The 23,485-nt window shown below is 46.4% G+C and overlaps 1 protein-coding gene across 1 annotated transcript in view; it reads right to left on the reverse strand.

Annotated features, from left to right (window-relative positions):
- Positions 1-23,485, reverse strand: part of MMP17 (matrix metallopeptidase 17) — a 49,289-nt gene that overhangs the window by 18,915 nt on the left and 6,889 nt on the right. Inside the window, exons 2-3 of the mRNA XM_040081234.2 lie at positions 2,028-2,160; positions 209-335 (exon numbers count right to left, since the gene is read on the reverse strand). Coding sequence (XP_039937168.2) covers positions 209-335; positions 2,028-2,067 — 167 coding nt within the window. The 5' untranslated portion in view covers positions 2,068-2,160. The remainder of the gene's footprint in view (positions 1-208; positions 336-2,027; positions 2,161-23,485) is intronic.

A 23,485-nucleotide genomic window follows, 5' to 3' on the forward strand; every position in this document is an offset into this window, starting at 1 on the left:
CTGCACCATTCTCAGGGACTGCCAAGTGGGTCCAAGAAGTCACTGCTGAGACTGTCAGGAGAAGAGTTAAAATAAATAGTCTGTGGGGTCCTGGAAACACAGAGGGACATGCTTTAACCATCACCCTGAAACTCATCTCAAAGCCATAGTTAACAAAGGTGACTGGTCTTTTGCTGCAAGATTTCAGCAGAGATGGATGAATTATTACCTCCATGACAAGTTCCTTTTGCTCCACTTGGTGACAGCCTGGGCAAATCGCTTCCTCCGGGTCTCTTCAATGGTGAGGTCAGGCAGAGAGCAGCGAGGGGTCTTCATCAGCTCCAGGGTGGCTTCATCTAGGTTAGAGAAAAAAACAAGAAATCATGGGAATGATGGGTTAAGAAATCCCAGGGGGACAAAGAGATGCAAAATGAAGCGCTGAGAATGAACCAGAAGAGCAAAAGTTGATACTCAGGAGCCCACTGGGGCTAGGCACCAGCCCCGGCATGTCGTGGTGACACCCACAGAACTCTGAGCCTCCTACATCCCACTGCTGCTCCCACCACTGGACAGCAATTCCTGCTGGAAGCCCACCTGTGGCCAGCTTTGATTATTTTTTAAAACATATTTTTTAAAATACTCTGTTCCGTTCTCTCTGGATGAGTTTCCCAGTATTCCTCTGTCAAGAAGAAACATTCACATGTAAATAAACCCATCTGTGTTCAGCTAGGAGCTCGTTTGAAGAATGCCCACATTCCTTCTTATATTTTTTTTTTTAAACGAATGGAAGCTTGAAGTGTCTCTTCTCACCAGCTGAACTGCAGAAAAGTTGTTTCATTCACTCATTTCCCTGCTGACTTTACCTCTTAAACTCTCTTTTCATGAACAAACCCAGAACCATGACCTGCTCAGGGCAGCCATTCCTCTCACCCCAGCCCATTTTGAACACCCCGTCCGAAAATGCAATTTGAATGGCCACTCTTGTTCTGGGGTCACCTGCAGCTTGTGATGCAGTGGAAGAGAAACTATTGCATGTGCTCAGTTAAGACTAGAGAAAGGGAGTCCCAGTGTTTAGATGCAGCCACGGCTTCAGGAGAACAACAGAGGGATGCTGGGGTGTTGGGATGGATAGAGACCCACCTGCTAATTAGCTGCTTCTCCTTAATTGTGTCCCAAGCAGCAGCAGCACGCTGGACCCATAGTGGGAGGGTCATGGAGGGAAGGAAAGCAGAGAGGAGCCCTTCTGCAGGCCGGGATAATGCTGGCTTTCTCCTTCCCTCAATGAAGGCATTGAGAGGAATGACCCCAACCATGCTGGTGCCCTCTGCTGCTTCAGCCTGCCCTTGGACTGCTCCCTCCCAGGCAGATATGCCTGGCACACAGATGCCACTGCCAGCCCGTGCTGGCCAACGAAGCTCCTGGAGCAGATGATGGGCTCCTGGCTGGCTGGGCATGACTGGGGAGTACCTGGAGCTGCTGTGGATCAGTGAAATCCCAGGAAAGCCCCAAGGAGCATCCTGACTCTTATGCACTGTGGGCAGGGCAAACAGAGTTGGGGTGATGTAACACCATCCTTCTCCCTTTCCTGCCTGTGCCCCAGCGGCAAAGAACCCTAAATATCTACGTATACAAATTGGGAGGCTTAATCAGGATTTTTGTTCAATTCAATTTGATGCTGCAAGTAAGGCTTTGAACAGGACAACTTCCTCCCTTTTTTCCTTTGTCTTTTTAAATTCTTTTTGTTAGTTTATGTTTTTTTGGAACACATCAAGAGCTATTTCAAGCACACTGAGAACCCCAACGGTCTGTGGGTCTGTTGAAATAATTGCTTGCCACAGGTTCTTGAAAACATGAGACAACAGAGCACCTGAGCCATGTAATTACTCTTACAGCTGCAAACTGGGCCATATGCTCCACCCATGTGATCTTGTGGAGCTTTTCCTCACGCTGCTCCAGAACACAATACTACGTCCCTTCTCCCCCATGGACCTACAAGAAGATATCCCTGCCTTGCTCTGCACCGAGAGGAGGGGTCATGAACCACTGACCTAGGACTCCCGTGGCCTCAAGCCCCCCGAACCTCTGCATGGCAGTGATGGCCTTGGTGAGCTCCTCCTGCGTCTGCAGCTGCCCTGTGACAGGATCCGGAGGAGGCAGATACCCAAATTTTGTCAGCCAGTCCTGTGAAACAAGGTGAAGGGAAAATGAGAAAAGAAAAGGAAGGAAATATAGACACAAGGAAAGACACTGAAGGTCTTCTCTCTTCAATGCACCCTGATGGTTTGAGGGCATTAGCTTAATGGTTGGACTTGATGATCTCAAGGGTCTTTTCCAACTAAAATGATTCTATGGAGGTGTCTTGTTTCACTTTGACCTTCACAACACCAGGATTTTGTTTGGAAATAGACTCAGCCATGAAGTCTCTGAGCCCACTTTGTGCCACACAGTCATCCAAGACCTGAGGCAGATGACCTCAAAACTGACACAAAACTGAGACCTCCTCTCCAGCATTTCCACACTCCCTGGTTTAATCATCTTCCTGCCAGTTGCCATAAAGTATTTACAGCCAGATGTGGGTCTCTCTCTACCACCAGAAAGCAACAGGGATGTGTGGAACCCCTGGACATCCCTCTTTCCCAAAGCCTGGGCAAGCACAGCCATGTGCCATTGATCCCCTTGCCACAGGCATCTCATCAAACCCAAACCCACTGTTCAACTGGAATTTGTCTCTCAAAGAACAATATAACTTTACAAAGGTTTTTCTCTTTCTCTCTTCAGGCTAAAACTGATGGAAAAAATGCTATAAATCTCTTTCTTACAACTGCTTTTTAAATGTCTCATGAATTACCTTTCTAAATCCTTTCTTACCTTCCCTCTCTCTCCCTCCCTTCCCTTGGCAGAAGGATGAACAAGGAATAATAATACCAGATGCAGGGGATGCCATAAACACCTGCCCTCTATTTTCTTTATCTGTATCAAACATTGATCTGTCGAGCCTCTTGAAGACATATTGATCCAAACTTCCACTGCAGTCAATACACCACAAATTTATGGTAGCCAGATTAGTGCCACTAGCCAGTAGCTGCTTATTGCTACATTCTGAATTTCTCATAGTTTGGTGTCACCTGCAGCTGCCACACTGAATGCCCCAGGACCCCCAGCACCTCTCTGCAAAGTCCAATTAAACAGATTCACACTTACAGAGCTTTATGACAGATCTCCCTAGGCTTGGTGTGATTCTCCTTTGGGGAACATAGCCTGCTGCGCTGGGTTTCTTATCGGAAACTGACCTCTCTCCCCATCCTCCTTCACAGCTGCCTTATTTCAGTGGGATGGTGTGCTCGGGAACCAGCTTATCTGGCCACTTCTTGCTGCTTAATGCAACTCCGTCAGCCATCACCTTGCTGGGAATGTGTGAGCATCGTCACAGCCCTTCCTTGCCATCGGGCTGATGGTCAGGGCCAGAGCCATCCCCTCTTCTCCCCAGCTACTATTTGTCTCTTTTCATAGCCAAGCCATTTGTGACAGAAATTAGAGATACAATTCATCTTTGATTCTTCGTGAGAAATTGGCTGTGATGTGGAGATCAGCAGCTGGCCCATCAATTGCTGAGGATGGTGGAGTTTAAAGTGGTTTCTTCCCTGGCCATGGAGACAGTGTCATTTATCTTCTAATGACAGTGGAGACCCTGCCAAACCGGAGACAGACACAACTCGGCTGTCCTTGGGGGCTCCCGGGGATGGAGGAGGCAGCAAAAGGCTGGGGAAAGAAACAGCAGAGGGATATCCGACAAAAGTTGTGCGGGTCTTCTTCCCTTCCTAACCCAAAGGGACAGAGAAAGCACAAATACAAATGGACACCACAAAGCAAAGCAGGGGCTCTCTTCATAAAAGATTGAATGAGTGGTCGGAGATCATGAATCCTTCACCTGATCTATCTTACAAGCACCGATTTCCCTTCATGTGATTTTTCATCTAGACCATCAAGTTTATCCTGCTTTATTCATATCCTCCTTAGTTTTATAGATCTCTCATTCAGCTCTTTTCCATGTAAGGGTTCTGGCTCGTCTCCTATCTCCTTGTAAGCAAAGCTGATTCATGACATTGAACTTTAACATTCCACCTTCGCTATGGCAGAAAATTTCATGAGATCAAAGCTGGCTTGGAGATGACAAAGAACAGCAGAACTTGTCTGGCTAATTATCTGTGTGCCCCATGAAAGCTTCTCAGATATTTTCTTGTCCTCAATAACGACAAAGGCTAAACTTACATACTTCCATACATAAGAATATGAAAACATTTTCCATTGAGATAACTTCAACACATCCCCTTCTTATTTCCACCTTAATAAAAAAAGCATCTTTTTTGCCAGCTCTCATTAGCTTAAAATGTTTAAATGAAATAGTGATTTCAGCTGAATGCTAAAATTCTATGCGTATTTCTTGCCTGAGCTGGCACGATAAAAACTTTTCCTTAAAAGTGTATATTGTGCTAAATAAATTGACCTAATCTCATGAGAAGATTCAGCTTCAACAACTACTTCAAAAGTAAAAAAATTGCTTCATCACAAAAACCAGATTAAACCAATGTCTAAACATCTTCTGGCTCTGAGAAGAGCTGGGAACAAATCGGGCTGCACTACATGACCCATGCCACACACCATGGTAGGTACCTTGGTCTGGGACTCACATGATCCCGGCTCAATTTTTTTGTGGAAGTCACCACAAGCAAAGATGGATCTGAGAACCAAGTCCAAAATGAATCTTCTGATCCAGTTCCACCACTGAGCAATACAGAATGAAAGGCTCTGCACTGGCTCAGGTCCAGGAAAAAAACCAACAAAAAACCCAAAAAACCAAAACCAAAACCCCACCAACAAACAAACAAAAAACAAAACAAAACCAAAACAACAACAACAACAACAAAATCACAAAACCAACCAACAAACAAAAAAAGCAAAAAGGAAAACTGTATGCCTGGCAGAAAGGTCCAAAACCACCCACTCATCTGCCCCTCCTCTCTGCCAGCTAAACACAGATGTCAGAAAGACACCTGGTGCAGCTCAGCGCAGAGCAGCAGCACACACATCGCCTACAAACCACAGCTGGGATATTTATGGGCAAAACAGTGCCCCTTCTGGGGGCTGGAGGGCCCCCTTGCCCCATTCCAGATAGTAAGACTTGAACCGTGTCCTCAGCACGGTGGGAAAAAGCCATTGCAACTGTCTCAGGACAGTGGCACTAGGAAAAGTGAAAAAAAAAAAAGAAAAAAATTTTTTTTTTTTTTCCATTTCTCCCTGCCTCTACAATCTTCAAATGGTTTTATTTTACCATCCTACCATGGGCAGTACTCAATAAAAGATTTACAAAGTCTTAAGCCAGCTGCTCCAAAGCACTTCGCAAAGGGACCCTGTTAGCAATGCCACAGTGTTGTTCCTTCACATAGCAGCTTCACACGTGTTTTTGGAGACAGATTACTCACTTGGCTAGCTAAAAATAAACTGTATTTTTTTTTTTTTTTCCTCATCTAGGTTCTGACCCATAATGGGGGAAAGCCTGCTTCTTGCTTTAAAAAAATGTTTAACAAAATCCAAAATTACAGATTATTTCTAATCCTTCTTCTTTGGAGAAGGACAAAGTTAAGAAAAATGCTAATGTAGTCCTCCCCTCTGCAAACAAGCTCTGCTTCAGTTTTGGACTTTTTTTGCTCCTAAAACCACTTGAATGAAAACCAAGGAGCAGCCAGGGACTGGAGCTTTCTAGAGTCAAGTGATCACCCACAGCAAAGCGTTGGCTCCTGCAGTAGCGAGACCTCTGGTATTACTTAGGCAGTGACAATTTTTGGATTAAAATGGCAATTTCATTTCTTTCATCTCTCCATTTTCTTTGTATCAATATCCTTTTTTCCTAGAACTTACTTACCTGCTTCATTTTAAAATAGACGTAGATATTGCCCCCCTTTTATGGAAGATTTATGAGCTCTGTAGGTCTGCTTTTACAAATATTAATATTATATAAAATGATGGGCTTATTCAACTGCCACAGGCAAAGGAAAGACTCAGTCAGCAAGTTTTCTTCCTGATGATTTCTTTTTAAGGGTGTAGGTTGGCATTTACAAGAAGACAAACTAGTTCAGGATAATAAGGAGAGGATAAACAGGATAAACAGCAAAACAGAAATCAGGATAAGCAGGAAAATTATACTAAAGCTGACTCCACTCTTCTGCCTGCTTTTGTAGTATTAAAATGACCATCTATCTAAAGCTTAGGCACAAACAATCAGGGTATTTTTTCTCTTGCAGAAAAGCAGCATTAATCCTGTAGAGGTTGTAACATTCCCTTTGCTCAGGGATGGAGATTGTTATCCTCCATGTACCCAGCCTGTTGCCAAGCCAAGAGAAGAGCAGAGCCTTACCACAGTCCCTGGCTCCTTGGCAGATTCATGGACCAGCCCCTGAGCTTTGCCCCACTATCCCAGACAGTCTCCATACCCATCCCATCGAAACTGAATGAAGAAACTGGGGTTAAATTGAGGACTCTGCTGGCAGGGGTACAAGCAGCATCCCCAGTGCCCTGCCTGAGGGTGTTGGTGGTGATACCCGTGGGCTCTTCTCCCTGGTCCGCGTAATGGCCACCAACATTTCTCCAGGCACCTCCTTGCAGCCAGTGACTAACACACCTCCAGAGACAATCTGGATGTGCAACATGCGCTGCGAAGATCCTAGGATTTTCCAATGTCCAAATCTTTGGGGCAGTCCAAGGCTTGAGTAGAAGCAAGTTGTTTTCCATTGAAAAGATCCCTTTCATTAGTAGTCTTTGAAAAGCTCTACCAAACTGCACCTTTTCTCAATAATCAAGTGACAAGTTGCTTTTATTCATTTAAAAAGGCTGGGAGGTTAAACCCTTACCCTGACCTGAAACTGGCCCTTGGCTTTCTGGCAGGGGCACCACGGTCCCTACCCACCATGCCCCATGCCCTGGGCTGCAGCAGGAGCACAAATCACCCCACCACCCTTCTCCACGGCTTGTCTCCTGCTTCCATGCTGGATAACTGCACAGAAACAGGCCTTGTTTTGGTGGAGCTGCCCAGGGGCAAGAGGCTTTTGAAAGCTCCCTTTCCTGCTGGAAGTCCCATTATGCCCTGCAGCCATACACCCAAGGGAAGAAAATCCAAACATACTATTCAACAAAATTAATGACCCAGATTAGTAAAATAAAGCAACAACTCGAACATCTGGAACTAATTTCCAAATTACACTTTGCTTTATCTCTGCAGCTACCATTAAATAGGGTGAAAGATTTTAAAATAATAATAATAATAATAAAAAATCCCCAACACCACAAGCTAGATTAAAGGAAATTGCTTTGAGCTGTTTGAGGTTTTATTTCAAGTTATCGAAGGTTGACAATACTAAAAATTTTACAGCCATTTTCTTGAGATCAAAAGACCCCAAGAACAACACCCGTTAATTAGAGCATCACATATGGTGCTGTAATACTCAGAGGAGCATGTTCCTACAATGGAACGGCCTCCAGGCCCCACAGAGCCAGCACTTCCCTTCCAAAGGTTGCCACGCACCTCTCTAATGAGCTATCGCATGCATGCAATCAGCTGATTAATTCATTAGGAGAAGAAAACTGCAGTTTGGATTACAACCAGGATTTTGGCTGATGCCACTGCTGAACTGTGGGACTGGTTTCATTAGCTGCCACCAGAGGAGTTGCTTGAATCCAAACAGCTCTTTAATTTGAGCAAATGTTGTGCACAGAATCCAGGGTGGAAGTTAATGCAGCTGCTAATGACTTCCTCTCCCTAACCCTTGCTTTAAATGTTCCATTGGTGGAACATACAGCAAATGGATGCCAGTTGCGCTGCCTGTGGGTCCTGTCAGACATGGTAAGGTCTAGATTGTAACTTAATGCTCATTTGAACAGCTCTGCTCACTTTTCCACTCTCCGGGGCATTGGGGGGAGGACGTCCTTTTCCCAGCAAGGTAGGCACAGAAGAGGGCTGTAGTGATTTGGAGACAAGCTTCATCCACCATGCAAGAGATGTTACACAACGTGTAAGGAACTCTTTGCTTGGATGGATACCCAGGGCCTTCCCGGAAACACAGACTCAATCAAGAGATGTTGCAGAAGCAAAAGGAAATTCTCTGCAGACCACAGAAACAGCCTTATCAACCCCTTTGAACTGAAGATCAAAGAACCAATTCCCACCCATAGAAGGCAGCAGAGAAGTGCAGCACAGCACAGTGTTTACTACAGATGGCTTGGATTTCTTTTCAGAGTGCCAAAGAGTGACAAAACATATAAAGAAGATACAGTTTATGCTGCATTTTCAACATAAATGTGTATTTTTCTTGGTGGAGATTTAATACACCAGGGCTTTAGGGAGTCCTTCAATCACTGGATTTTTTCCAGCACATCCTAAAAATTTCTGCTTGAAGTAAATGAACAACACAAAACCAAAACAAAACAAGACAAACAAACAAACAAACAAACCCCAAAAAACACCAAACAAACAAACCCCCCAAACCTGCGTGTAACTGGAATTCCACATGAACATCAAAAAGCAGTTTCAACAGTAACAGTTATGGTGAAGCATCCTTTGTCAACACTGAGTTATCTAGGAAGGAAAAGAAGAAATGCCTGGTGTATAATGGTCTCTTGATTATTGTATAATAGTCCCTCTGATTGTAAGTTAGGTAAATGACCAAATTAGCATCCTTTTATCTTGCTACAGAAACAGCTCTAAACCATGTAACCCTTGGCTGGGTTTATGAAAATAGCCCTGCTACACTGTGCAGGTGCAGTTGGAGGCTGCTTGTGGCAGGCACAGGAGGCTCTCACCTGGCAGTGCCATGTCTCAGTGACGGATGCCTGTGGTCAGATCCTATGCTGAACAGCAACCTTAGGACCTTGGCTCTCCCCAAGTACCCTCATCACAACTTACCACAAAGGAAAATGCCAGAACTTGCATGGAAAATAAAACCACAATGAGTACTAGTCCTCTGGCGGACACAGAGGGCAGTAACGTTACTGGAGGGGAGCTAAACAACCCCTGTGCTCTATACCACTGAGAAGCACAATAAGTAACTACCATTGCAACATATGGCTCATAAATACTGGAATCAGTTTGGATGTGCTTTCAAACCCACTTTAGAGCATGTGTGCTGCTGGTGCCAAGGCTGTGCCTGGCTTTGCATCCTTCAGTGTGGTAGCTGTTGGATTAATTCAAAGGCTTGGTCCAGCTCCATTTATACAGGACGAATCATGAGTATGGTACTGATTGGTGTAATCAGCAGGATGTAATCCAGGTAGGATGGACACTGGCTAAGCAGAGTAGAGGAAAACTCCACTCCAGTGTTAAGAGATAGAGCAACAGGAATCTACAAGACCTGTCACCACTCTTGAAGCGGCCGCAAATGATGATCTGTGATGTTTACAGCTCACACAAAACCCCAGGCCAGGCAGTTCTGGATGCTGGCTTCTTCTGTGCTGGAGACCAGCAGCCAGCATGTGCCCAGACCCGGGAACTCCTTTCCCCTGGCATCCCCCCTTCTGTACCAGCATCACCCACTCTTGCGCTCTGAGCAGGTATGACAGGATCAAATCTAATCTGCTGTGACAAGGCTAAATCAAATGTTACCAGATCCAGTTATGACAGCATTTGTAAGCCCAGAACTTCTCTCGCCATGTGCCCAGCTGCAATCCACATACAGCCAGGGAAGAGGTTACCCTGCCTGACATGGCACAATAAATCACAGTGAGTGATTGCTTCATCCATGAAATCACATCCTCTCTGTATGACAAAAAGTGAAAGCCAGGACTTTGTAAATTCAGGATTTTCTGGGCAAAGGACAGAACGACCCGTGTTTTCTTGGAGGATTTTGTACAAGGGTCATCAGAGTCCAAAGCTGCCTGGGGACTGCTGTGCACAGAGCCAGCTGGACAGTGCTCCTCAGGAAACATCTGCTGGAGATGGACTGAGGGAACAGAATGTGCCTCGACCTTCCTTTCCCCATGCTCCTCCACCTTGTCCCATACAGCAGGGAGGGCAGCTGCTGTGGCCCATGTCCAAGGGAATTCCAGCACCAGGAGGCTCCCTGAGCCCTCTCAGTCACTGGAGTGTTGACCCCTGCTCTGTACACAGTGGGGAGGCTCTGTCAGCACACAGATGTTTGGACTTTTACTTAAAATCTCCAAGCCTCCCAAGTATCTGACACAGGGCTACTGACATCACCCAAAAAGACTGTGCAGGGACTAGCCCTCAGGTGAAAATACCAGGAACTCTGCAGAAGTACTTCAGGAGCAACCCCACAGGCTGCATGACCTGCAAGAAGTTACTCACGGATAGAAATAAGAGCCCTGCATCACCACAGTGTGTTGAACAATTTTCAAAATATGACCAATAAAATCTTTAATTACTAAAACAAACGAACTGAAATTAATAATTTAACCTGTTATGACCAGTCCAGACCATTTTCCTGTGGCTACCAGATGATTCTACTTTCAGTGAGAAAGTAGAATCTTGACCATAACCTGGGACCAAAGTTGCTTGCAGAAAATAACCATAACGGAGCAGAGACGAAACAAATCCTCAGATTACGCTCCTCCCCAGAGGGATTCAAATTATACAGTGCCTGACTTTGGCAAATGAGCTGAAACATTCAATACACAACTTGCTTTTGCTAGTACTTCCCTCGCCCCAAATGCTAATTTAAGGAATAATAAATCTGCCCATCTGTAAACAGTGTTATTTCATTAGGTATTACAAGTCCTGCCAAACTATGCAGCACCAGTCGTGTATGTACCAGACCGCTATAGCTGGGCAAACTGCAACAGCCATTCCTGCATGAGAGTTAGAGCCAAGGACGCAGGCCCCAGCCCCTCGCTCCTCACCAAGGACCTGGGAATCCCTCCAGTTGTGAAAGTGTCTGTTCTGGCAGTCAGGTAAAAGGATGCCACTTGACTGCCCCAGCACTGCTGGTCTTCCGAACCCATCCTTGGCTTGGTTTGACTTTTGTATCACAACCCCTATAGCACAAACAGTAAAGGAGGATGAATGTTTTTATTTTGCTGAATCTTTGCGACGAGTACCTCTGTAAGGGCTATGTGTGTTGGTGGTGACGACAGGATGAGGCAGATGGCTGTAGTTATGGCCAGCCACTACTCTGTGCTGGCAAGATGTATGCAAAAATTCAAACCCTGGTCCTCTCCCAAGATCCACTCCAGCAGGAACAATTCTAGACTATCTTTTGATACCAATCAAACCCATTAAATGGAGAGAACTCACATTCCTACATGAGCAGAATACAAAATGCAGAGAAACTCCTAGAAGAGAGCATCCTGCACAGCAGAGCAGAAATCCATCTGGTAAATTGGATACACTTAATTGCTAGGTTTGCTTTGCCCTTTGTCTTTTTTTTTTTTTTTTTTTTTAAAGGACCATATATTTTTACTTCTACAGCTTCATGACACAAGGTCTGTCAACACATTTGATTGAAAATGTCAGTGGCCATCTGTATCACGTCACAAGCAGACTCCTTCTCCTTACGACATGAGGAACAGCTCTTCATCAGGAGCAGAGACATGCCCTGGCATGTTGAGTGGGCCACTGCTCTCCTTGGCTATATCTATCAAGTACCAGTTGCTAACTATATGGAAGCCAACTGTCCAGACCTGCTGTCTCCTGCCCTAAATACCACAAGAGCAATCTCATCTCCTACTAAACCTTGTTCAGAAACACAATCAGCATCACCCTGCCACCGCAGAGTCTATAGGTACTTCCAGTTCGACTACACAAACTGCCCACAATTTGCTGACGTACCTATTTCCAAAGGGTTGAGGACCCATGTGTGGCGATGGCTGCAGCACCCTGGGGCTCAAGGACTTGGAATGGTGATACTACAACAGAAAGACCAGCAAAATCTGCCAGAAAGGTTGAAGGCAACATCATGTGCATGTCCTTGGAGGCACACCAAGGCAAAGCACCAGGTTCTGCTGACTGCATAGGGTTTTGCCTTGACCACCAACAACCTTGTTCAGAAATGCAGGTAATTAGTGTCTTCCCCCTAAAGAGCAGGGTGAATCCCGTCCTTCCTGCTTTGCTTGCAAAAAGAAGGATGCTGCTGTGCTCAAATGGTAGCTGGCAGAGGAGAGCCATAAAAATATCAGTAAGTGTTCCTCTCCTCTTTAACTCAGGAATGAGACAATTTGATATTTACAGGCACCTGCCACTTTCTACAACTCCAGCCCTGCCTTTTAGAAGATGTTTTGGGGCATAGCCAGCAAGGGTACCACAGAGAGCTTTCAAACAGCTTTAAGCAGGTTAGATTATGAGACCTGTCTAGCTGTGATAATCAATTAGCTTTGTTTTGTTCAGTGTTTGTTATTTTGTTGTTTGTTTTTTTTTTCCTGCATGCTACAGCCACTGGTGTTGACCTTATCCTTTATTTTCTTCCATACCCCACAGGAGCAGGACATTGTGTTTTCCGTTACAGGTACAGGATACTCCAGAGTAGTGTTTAGGGAGGTTTTTGGTCCAGCTTCTTTCAACAGCCACTGCTCATCAACTACATGCCTGCGGGGAGAGCTGCCTATCCTAAGGAAATTACTCGCAGTCTAGCCTCCTGCAGTTCAGTGTCTGAGCTCTACATCATGCCAAGAAATAGACAAGGAGAAAAGATTTACTGCTTCTTGTAATGGGATGTCTGAAATGCTTAGTGCACCCTCAGAAGGCTCTGAGCACCTTGACACCTGAAATAGGAACACACTAATGAAGGGATATGAAAAAAAAAAAGCTTACTGAGCAAATTGAAGACTTTGTCTTTCTGCCTTGTCATATGAGGTCCCACTCGCCAAGCCCAGAAATCGGGGAAAAGGGGGAAAATGGGACCACTGTCCCCAGGGCACCAGCCAGGGCCCTACACAGTGCAGATCTACAGCATCTTTAGCAACAGCAGGAGACAAACTCAGACAGGGGGAGGATTCAGGGGCTGCTACTCAGCCTAATAAGTTAGTTGAGATGCTGAAGCAGCTACATAAAGAAGACAGAGTTACGTATCATTTTAATTATGCATATAATGGCTTTATCTTTTTGTTACCTTATTTCATTATTGAAAACCTTTTCCCCACATATACATTTTAATTCACAAATCCAGTCACCAACAGAACAATTTATAAATAATTTAATGCACAACAAGGCACCGATTCTTCCAAAAGCAGCAGTCTTGGAATGAGGCCACTGAAAACTCTCTCAGCATCTGATACTTTAATGCCGTACCACCAGTACTGCACCCAGAGGGCAGCAATATACAGCTCCTCCAAGCTGTACAGGTTCATTTAGTAGCTGCAGCTGAGGAGCTTGTGCAAGAAAAACATCTCTTGATGATCATCAAAATACAAGAAAAGCCTTTTGCATGCACCAAGGCAAGGAGAGCCTGCCACTGACTTTGTAACACCAGTTTGTGAGCTGCACAGAGAGAAAGGAAAGAAACTTCCAGCTGCAGAGTCCTCTCTACCCTGGAGACCCATAACCAGCTACACAGATTGGGCTGGGCAGGAACATTGTCCTCTCAAAGCTCTCTGGCACCAAAACACTTAGGATAGAGAAGGTGTTACAGCATGGCAAACGACACCAACCAAAGAAGTCGTTCTTGAGCACTGAGAACAGCTGCTGAATACCAGCATCCCTGCAAAATAAGCCCAGGAGAGCTGAAGCGGGACCCTCACCTCCCAGCTGTTCCTGGAGGAAACACTGCTAGCTATCCTCAACCACAATCAGCGTTTGCTTAACAGACACATTTTTCTAATTATGTTTGTCAGCTTTGCTAATTACACAAGATATGAAGCACAACACCTTAATTTTTCATGTATCTGCCTCTGTTTTTTTCCTTCCAATAGAATGAAATTGAAAACATATTCATCCATACAGCCTCTACCTCAGTGGAAGTCAGACTTTCACCACAGGTATCCATGCAGCCGGGCTTTTACATTTCACTTTTTCATTGCATTTATTCCCCCCAGTGAAGCTGCATTAAAAATGTAATACTTAAAACAACAGATACCTGGAGATGGAACACTATGCTGTGTTTTGTTGGGTTATTTTCCTCTCTCTTGGTCCTGCTACAGTGAGCATTTGTGTCTAAAGGCCAGTGAGGTCACTGGGACAAGCAGGTGCTTAAGCAGGTGCTTAAGTTTTATGCATGTGAATAAATTAGCTGTTATCAAAGAGAATGCATATTTTACTGACTGCTGAATCAGTGCTTTCAAGCTACCAAATTGGATCAGCTCAATTGCTACCACAGAGAACCTTTTTGCTCTAGGCGCTGTGAGCAGGCTCTGCCCCTACCTGCTGAAAACCTCCTGGCCCCCCAAAACAAAGCACCGGCTGGTTTTGCCAAGGATATCCCAAATCACAGCCCCCATCTTTCCAGCCCCCATCTTTCCAGCCCCATTTCTACCCAACTAGCACGTGCTGCTGCAGGCTGGGCTAACTCCTGGTTTTGGAATCCTCAGGACTTTCAGGCAAAGGGTCCCATGGGTGGCAAGCATCACTCTCTCCTCCTCTCCCTGCTTTTATCTGGTGTGGGAGCAAACAGGAGCAAACAACCTCTGCAAAGGGGCTTCATCTTTGCTGGTAGGAAACCGTGAAGGTTAGAAGGCAGTGAGGGAAATTTGTGCTGTCAAAATCAAAGCAGCAATAATTAAACAGGCTTTTCTTATGTCCCAGGGAGGTGGTTGCCAGAGCAGTAGTTGTGAGCAGGGACACTAGGGACAGCACACGTGTAACAGGAAATCTCATCCCACTCCACAGTACTCCATCCCAGCCTCGGGGCTGTGGCTGGTGCCCAGAGCAGGCTGCTGAGCTCTGTTCCACTCCTAAATACTAGTGCAGTCTGAGAACCCTCACCCTGCTGTTCAAAGTTCATCTTCACCCTGCGACTCTAAACTCACCCTTTGTTTCTTCAAACCTAAAAAAATATCCCAGAAAGAAGAAGAGAGGGAAGAAAAGGAGCAGCTTGTAGAGCACTTCTCAGTCTGATGTGCAAAAGCCAATTACCCAAAACAGAGGTGAATCAATGGAAAAGGCCCTTGGGTGTGGGGAAAGGCAGCAGCTGGCCTTTCCCACAGCCTGGATCGATGCTGCTCTGCGCTGGCATCTGCTCACCAGATTTCTATTTGTTCCAGTGATGGGTTGCCAAGGTGTTAGTCAAATCATTCAAATTGCTCGCAGAGTGAAAGATACTCAAGATTCAAAATTACACCTTGACCCACTTGGGTCATTTTGCAGCAATTATCACCGATTTCTGCAATGGAAGATTGTAAGAGTTCAAAGGAGGAGAAAAAAAAGTCTTGTCCTTTCCTTTCTTCACCTCGCATACAAATGAAAAACAAAAGTGATCTTCTTGCTCTTGACATAACCATGCTTTAAAGAGCTTCACAAACAACCATTTCCTCATTTGAGCTCACACAGAAGACATATGATTGCTTTTAAATATGACTTCTCCTTGGCAGTGCACAACCTGTTCTCTATCTGTAACACTTTAAGAAGCCAACAAGTGGTTATTTGCAAAACTGATGGTAGGAGATGGATGTAATCTATCTTAAACCTCAGCAAAATTGCCTAATTTCATGAGGTTTGAACATACGGCTGAATTAATCAAGTCACACAGATTATGAAATGTGAAATATAGCCCCTCGAGCTCTCCACCTGCATGGGAATGATTTGGAAAACGCCCAACCATTATCAAGAAACAGCGAGAGGAAAAAAAAAAAAAGAGAATAGTTTCCAACATACAATGATTTCCAAAGCAGTGATGCTTTCCCTATCAGAGCTTCTCTGTCTCATGACTTCACCTCAGCTTGGCTTTCTGTCATTGCCATGCTCTGCTCTTCCAGTAATGAAGCCCCCCAAAATTGGGAGTGATGTCTTGGGGCCCTGGACCCACTCACTTCTGCCTCTTTTGCAGTGAAGCTGGATCCAACCTTTTCTTTCCCGATGCTTTTGGCTACCTTCTGCCTTTCCCTGCTGCCTTCTGCGCAGGTACTTGCACCACAGGTTCTGGTCTCCAGGAAAGCAGGCCCTGTGCTGTTTGGAAACAACTTCACCCGTTACAGGAAAAATAAATCCAGGAAAAGGCATTTACTTCAACATCAAAATTACGCATTCCTCTGAGTTACTTGATCTTGTTTGTGAGGTCTTGCTATTCAGTAATTTGGAAACTTTATTGCTTCATTTTTCCCTTTTTTAAAATGGCTGATATCTGTTTTAACGGAGAATGAGGAAAAATTATCCATTCCCAGCCAAAACTGATTGGAGCTGGCTGTGGCTTCCACCTTTTGCTAAAGATAGGGCATCACACACTGAATGTGCCTTCCGGTGTTGATCACTGGATTGGGTCAGGGACACCAGCAGAGCAAGGCCATCTTGTACTGGTGTTATTGAGGGAAGCGCTCACTGTAACTGGAGGCACTGTTTTTGAGGGTGCAGACAGCAACGTCTCTCCTAGGGACACCTCTCAAGTGTCTGCACTCAGAAGGGATTTTCAACAGTGACAAATACAGCACACATGGAGCTGGATTGAGCATTTCCTTGCTCCTGGGACAGGCAGCATCTGCCAGGTGCCAGTGGCTGTGCGAATCCAGGGAAGGTTGGATGTGGCAGGAATACAAACTGAGGCTGAAGATAAGAAGAAAAATGGTCCTGGGGGAAGTACAATGACCTCCCTAGCAGTGTCAGGAAAATTTTCTCAAAGGGAAGAAGTCATTTCTACACTCGCCTATCAGGAATGTCACCTGCCTGGTGACAGTTTCTTCATGCAGGCCTGACAGGGCTGCTTCTACTGGGGTCGAGGCCAGCTCCCTTCTCTGGGTGGCAACAGCCAGCTTTTCCTGACACAGGCTTAGCCACTGGTCCAGGCACCCCTGACTCTGCCCCTGCCTTGCTGATGGGCACAGCAAATCGAGCCATGCCAGGAAAAACTACCTGGCTCCTGAAGTAACCCCCAGTGCTCACTCCTCTATAAAATCCTAAGATTTTGCTAGAGGCGGAAGGCTACTGCAAGCGTGTCGCAATGGGTGGGAAGCCAAAGACCTGAGCAGGTAAAGGACTTTCTTAAACTCTATGAACAGTCAATGCATGTGCATTGGTTAACACAAATACTTAAATATACATTCACTCAATGCAATTTAGTACATTGCAAATAACACTCCACCACATCTCAATCAGGGCACCAATTACTTTCCAATGCTGTCAGCAGCTCCCCAAGGTCCTGAATTAGCAGCTCCAGCACAGGGGGTATGGCCCAGCAGGGTGTTCGAGTGCTGTGGCCAAGCACTCTCATGAGGGGCTTTTGCGCTGCAATTGCCTTAGAATAAGGGGAAAGGTTCAAATAAGTGCGCACTCATCACCTGTCAATGGAATGTTACCATCAAGGATCTTATTGGGACAGTCAGTCAGACCTCCTCTCCTCTCTTAGGCAAAATGGCACAGATACCTGAATGAAAAAGAGTGGAGTGAGAAATGAAGGAGGCCAATCCAAACCTGGGTGTCACCAAGGAATGCTGAGACGAAAAATGAACAAATGAACTCATGCATGAACTCACCCCACCAAGGTGAGCTTTACATTTAGCATGACTGAATCAAGATGTGTTCAAGCTAAAACAACTTTCTGCATTCTTTCTTAATTATGAAGAGGAGGTGGTACCCCCAGGAAGGGCAGCCATGCCCAGTGGAGGTGAACTAGAGATGTGCAGCAGCATCAGGCTGCTGCTGAACCTCCTCCTTCAGTGGGATCACCAGGATACCCTGTGCAAGTGGAAAGTGTTCTCCAGCCATCACTCCACAAACTGGCTGGTTTTGGTTCTCTCATCCGCTCAGAACTGTCCCTGAAGACAAGGACAGCGCCAGGGAAGTCCTGCGAGAGCCTCTCAGCCAGGGCATGTCTGTGCATGCCATGCTGGGCACCCGCCTTCCCCCTTTCCTTCCCCCTCCCCGGCGCAGGGCTGGCATACTACCAGGGAAATTAAGCAGGCAATTTCTAAAGCTGAGAGAAAAGCAGCCATCTGGACCCTAACAGCCAGGTTGCTTAATGACCAAAAGGAATTTTCAAGTGAAGCCACAGAAATGCAATAGTGAATAAAAGAAACTAACGGCTCCAATGCATCCAGAGGTTTCTGTAAGAGACAAACTTTCAGGGACCTCTGAATACTGGGTAATGCCCAGTCCCGTCTAATTAAAAGATGAAGCAGAAGATGGCTGGAGCAGCGGGAAGCAGGAAGCAGCAGGGTGGGCTGGGGCTGAAATTCAAGGTTCTCTGTGCCACAAACAGCCAGGACAGCTGCCCGTGATGGCAGGAACAGCCCTCCTGCCCAGGCACCTACTGCTGCACCTCTGGGGATGGCATTTACGTCACCAAGTCTCCCAGGAGACTTTGTATCTTAATTCATGGCACATTCTCCTACACAAAACGATCACTGCTCGTATGACAAAGTGAAAGCACAGGTGGCTTCCCCAGGTCACAGCTCCAAAGTTCATAATGCAAACCTGGCACCCTTGCCCTCACCCTTTCACACCCACCATCAGCAACAGACACCACCTCCCCTTTCTGCTCTTTCTCACAGGAAAACCATCATCACTCATAATTCAATTTGTGAGTATTTTCACAGTGTATGGCTTCCTGCTCTCCCACATTTCATAACCTCCTTTGCGTGCTTGCAGGCAGCACTCCCCTTCTCCTGGGGCTGGTAAGCAGGTTTCTTCTGAAGCTCTTCCGGGTCATTGAACTACTTTGTTAATGTAGCTTATTTCCCATCAGTTGAGGGCAGAGTGCCGGGGACATAATTTATTTTCCATGTTTATTTATGTCAGGAGAGTCCTTAAAGGAATTGTTTGCAGCTGCCTTGGTTGCTGCTTGTGCTGAGGTTACTGCTTGCCCTGCTGCATTGCCAGCAAATTAGGCTTGGGGAAACTGGAGTCCACCAGCTTCCCCCCACTGTTTTGATGTTATGGAAACAACTAATTTCCCTCATGCTTCTTAATTAGGAGCAGGATCACCCTTTTCACTGGTCAATACGCCCTTATGCCCTATGAAAATAAGGTAAGTTGAGAACCAGCAGTGGTTCCTCAGCTAAGCAGCTCTTTCTGCACATTCACCAAAGATAGGCCAGTTCTGGTCACCACCTTTTAGGATGGTTTGAGCATGTCCTGTCTGGACGGTGATAATACAGTGAGAGCAGAAAGTGCTGTTGCTCCCACAGTGGAGTGCCCCAGGAATGCATTCCTCCTGTAGAACAATGTGGGCAGAGACTTAAAGCCCTTGAAAAATTGAAGTATTTGGATTTTCTCAACAGAGCAATTTCCCCTGCCCTCATCCTCATAGCGGAACCACCTGGGTCATGTTTTACTCCAGCTGCCACCGACTTTACTACAACAATTCCTCCAGGCTCAGTCATGGCTGCAGCAGTCACTTTTTTTTTTTTTTCCGCCCCCCCCCCCCCCCCCCCCCCCCCCCCCCCCCCCCAACAATCTATGGTCAGTTTGCAAACTGAGATGTCCTCCTCTGCACCAACCCATACTCGGCTCCCCACCAGTCCAGCTTCATCACCAACAGATGCCAGTGAGACCCTGAAACCTTCCCCAGGTTGTCCAAGCCAATACCCCACCCCACTCCCAGCTGCTACCCAGCAACTTCCAGTTCTTTGGAACATCCCAAGGTGCTGTGCTGGAGACTTGGCTGCCAATCAGTTTGCCCTTCAGGGTTTCAAGGCTATCTTGGGGAGGGAGAGCATGCTCTATGGATTTTCTCCGGTTGTTGTTCTGGCAACCATCCAGGTAAAGAAACATTTGTTATTCTGTAACAGATCCCTGCAGAGGTTGTTCATGCACCCTACCTGCTGCACAGCAGAGCTGGCAATTTTGCCAGAAACTCTACTTTGAAGGGGTTTGCAATGTTAATTAAACTTCTGCAGTTGTATCTCTTGGCTCTGAATAAGAGCCAAGCCTCTCTGGGCATGAGAGCTCAGCTCCATGTCCCCGTCCAAGCTTGGCTCTGAACAAGTCTGGCTCCCAACACTGAATTCCCTTAACACAGCATCAGAATTATATTATTGTTCCTCCACAAAAGGAAATGAATCCAGAACTGTCAGGGTTCAGACACAGTATTAGTCTACATAACCTACAGGCTGAGAGACGATGACAGAGCAACAGAAAAAAAAAAAGCAGATGTCCTTGTCCAAAGAACTGATTCCTCTAAATACACAAGCAGAAACGAGTATCTGTGATCACACAGACAGGCATGATGCAGGAGGGCCAGCAAGTCACCACAAGGACTCTGGATGAATTCCACTCAATTCCACATTCTGGCTCCCTTTCACCTCTGATGATGCACAGTCCCTTCCTGGGCTGGCACTCGTGACCTGCCCAACACAGATGGGCTTTTATAGACACTGCTTTCCAGGAAAGCATGGAAGTGAGAGGAGCTGCCAAGTCTGGAAAATGCAGGAGACAGGTTGGTTTTAACAGGTAAAATTCTTTAGGCATTTAAATAGCCAGCTTTTAAAAGATATTTTTAGGTTGTTAATAAATTAAATAGAAGAGAAAAATAATAGAAGAGAAAAGATAAGGAGAACTTGAACTCTGGAGAGCTGTGGGAATGGGACTCCTGGGCAGCAGGGCCAGATCTACTGCCAGGGCTGCTCCGCAGCAGCAATGGGAGATGGGCATGTGGCTCACCACAGGGCCTGGAAACCAGAACAGAGGATGGAAAACAGACTGATGGTGCTGGGCTGATGTTTCCTACACCCAGCACAGCACCATTTCTGCCAACTCTTACAAAGAAGCTTGGGAGTGAGGTGGGTGGCAGTCAGAAGCCACTTGACACCTGCAGGTTTGCTCCAGAGCTGTTGTTCATCACCACCCTTTGCAGTCAGAGCTGCTGCTTATGACTCAGGGCTGGGGTCTGTGAAGGCAAGAGCCAGCACACTGGCCTCTGATATCCCCTGGGCACATTCACCCACTGGCATTTTCAGAAGACGATCAAAGCAGTGTGATGTCTTCTCAAGAACAGCAGCAGAGCTGTTGCAATTGGGATCTGTGCCTGCCCTGCAGCTACAGGGGACACCTGGCAGGCTCAGTGCTTGTTCAAGAAGGAAGTTTGTACTGCTGTTGATAAAGGTGTTTGCTACGAGGGAAATGGGAATTACTGCAGAACAACAGCAAGGAGGTGCAGAGGCACTTGGGGAATTTTACCCATTTTAAGTGCAGACAACTGTCACCACACAGGGATTCAGCCACCAAAGGTGTGCACAAGGTGCAGGATTTGAGACCTGGTTTCCCCTGCCGCTGGGGGCTCAGTTAACAGCATCCCCTACTGTGTCAAAACCATTGACAGAAGTGACAAAGGCTCCCGGGCTGCAGCTGGAGGGGGCACGGTGCAGCCCCAGGGGAGCACCCAGCACTTCTCTCTGCTCCCACGGGTGGGCTTCTAACCACCTCTCCCAGCCCAGCACCAGTATCTTTTCTCGGATATTTTCCCAGTTTCCACAAGAGGGCACCGGCACGACACCGACGAGAGGCTCCTATGCCCCGAGAGCGGCGCCGCCCGGTGCCGTCCCCGCCGCGGCGGGAGCGGCTGGAGCCGGGGCCGGGCTCTCGCCCAGGGTTTTGTCTGCAGGAGGAAAGCGGTTGATGCACCTCTCCCAGGAGATCTCGACTCTGGAGCCGTGAGTCACCACGACGTCGGCTATTGCAGAAATAAACTCCTTTTGCTCAAAAAAGCGATTTTCTGGAATAGCTCTGCCAATACCACGGGGCTGCAGGGAGGGAACAGGCATTCCTCGGGGGTTGCGAAGAGGCTCCCATAGGCACCTGTTTTCTCCAACCTCCACAGCCCCGTGCACAGACCAGGCAGGGAACATGAACCCTCAGGAGCTATTCCTCTGGGGAAAGAACTTTGTCTGAAAGCTGTGCTGAGCTCCTGGCAAACCCTGATGCATGGAAAGACTTTGCTGGGAAGAGATAAAGCAGTGAAAGTAACCCCCTGTTCCCTCCCCCAGTAATAGAAGTGTGAATGAGAAACTTTCACAAAAGCTAGTTAACTCCAGTCTGGACTGGATGCCCTTCACAAAGGAAGCTTTTGACTCTGAGACCTGGAGCTCAGAGCTCTTCACCTTCCAGGGAGTGATGAAGATGCTTGTTCAGGAACTACACCTCACGCCACAGAATCTGACAGACTGGGAACTTGATGCTGCGGACTTTAGGCAGAGAAAGAAAATTTCAGTATCTTCTTGGGTGAGTTTTTAACCCAGGTGGGCATGTTGAAGGCTGCTCAAATCAGTGTTGGCCTCTTCACTGCCCATACAGGACTCTGGGAGCATGACAGTTTATTTTCTCTAGATTATCTTGATCTTTCTGGACACTGAGTGTGTACCAAAGCATGAGGTGTATCAGAAATGCCAAATCAGCAACAGATTGTCTGACAGGCCGGTCGTTCTGTCATGAAATGTGACATGCATCTCGCCCAGGAGGAAAGACAGAATTGCTGTACACTTCAGTGCTGGCTGAGGCCAGGCAAGATTCCTCATTTCAGAGTCTCATTGATCAGACCTGGAGGATACATTACTGCAGCATAAAAAAATTGTGGCAAAAGTCCCAAACCACCTACCTCTCTTTAGCCGTGCCTTCATATAAAACATATTGCCGTTTCACAGGTGTGTCTGTGAGGAATTTCCCTTTTGTGAACCCAATTTCCTCTAACCTTCGAGCAAAAATGCATCTCTGATGTGAAAGATGCAAAGGTAGAGACAGCATGGCTCAGTACAGAGCAACCGGGAATTTGCCAAGCAGCATCAAAATGGAGAACAAACAAGAAAAATAAAAGCCAGCTTAATGCAGAGAGTTTATCAAAGGAGAAAAATGCTTTTGAGCATAATCACTGATTGTCCTACTGTGGCAGATGTGCCAGAGGGACACCGTGAGCATGACAGAGGGACAGAAATGACAAAGTAAACACAAGCAACAAACCTAAGAGCTGGTGGGAGCTCTCATGCTCCCCCACCACAAGCCTCATCAAAGACAGCCTTGATCAAGCACCAGCCAGAACATGACTAATGTGGAATGGATGTAGTATCTCCAGAGGAGATGGCATGTGGTGGACTCAGGAAAAACATGAGAGACTGTTGTTTTTTTCTCAGTGACAAATGAGACCTGACACCCTTTCCCAAAGACCAAATACCTCTACTCCAGTGCTGCTGGTAATTAGATCTGGAGTCATGGTGGGATTGTCTCTAGCAGTCATGATATCATTTTGCTCCTTGCGCTTTTGTTGGGAACCTGTAACTAAAGTTCCCAGTAGCTACAGAAAGACCAAAGGAGCATTTTCTTGTGTTACATCTTTAATCCCAGCAGTCATCCAAGTTTTTGGTAATTACAGCTGTGGAGGAGCCCAGCAGAGTCCCCCAGAAGCTTAGAGAAGTCACGGTTTCCATTTTGAGGAAAACACAA

This window comes from Hirundo rustica, chromosome 17 (genome assembly GCF_015227805.2).
Source record: "Hirundo rustica isolate bHirRus1 chromosome 17, bHirRus1.pri.v3, whole genome shotgun sequence".
In the NCBI taxonomy this organism is placed as follows: Eukaryota; Metazoa; Chordata; class Aves; order Passeriformes; family Hirundinidae; genus Hirundo; species Hirundo rustica.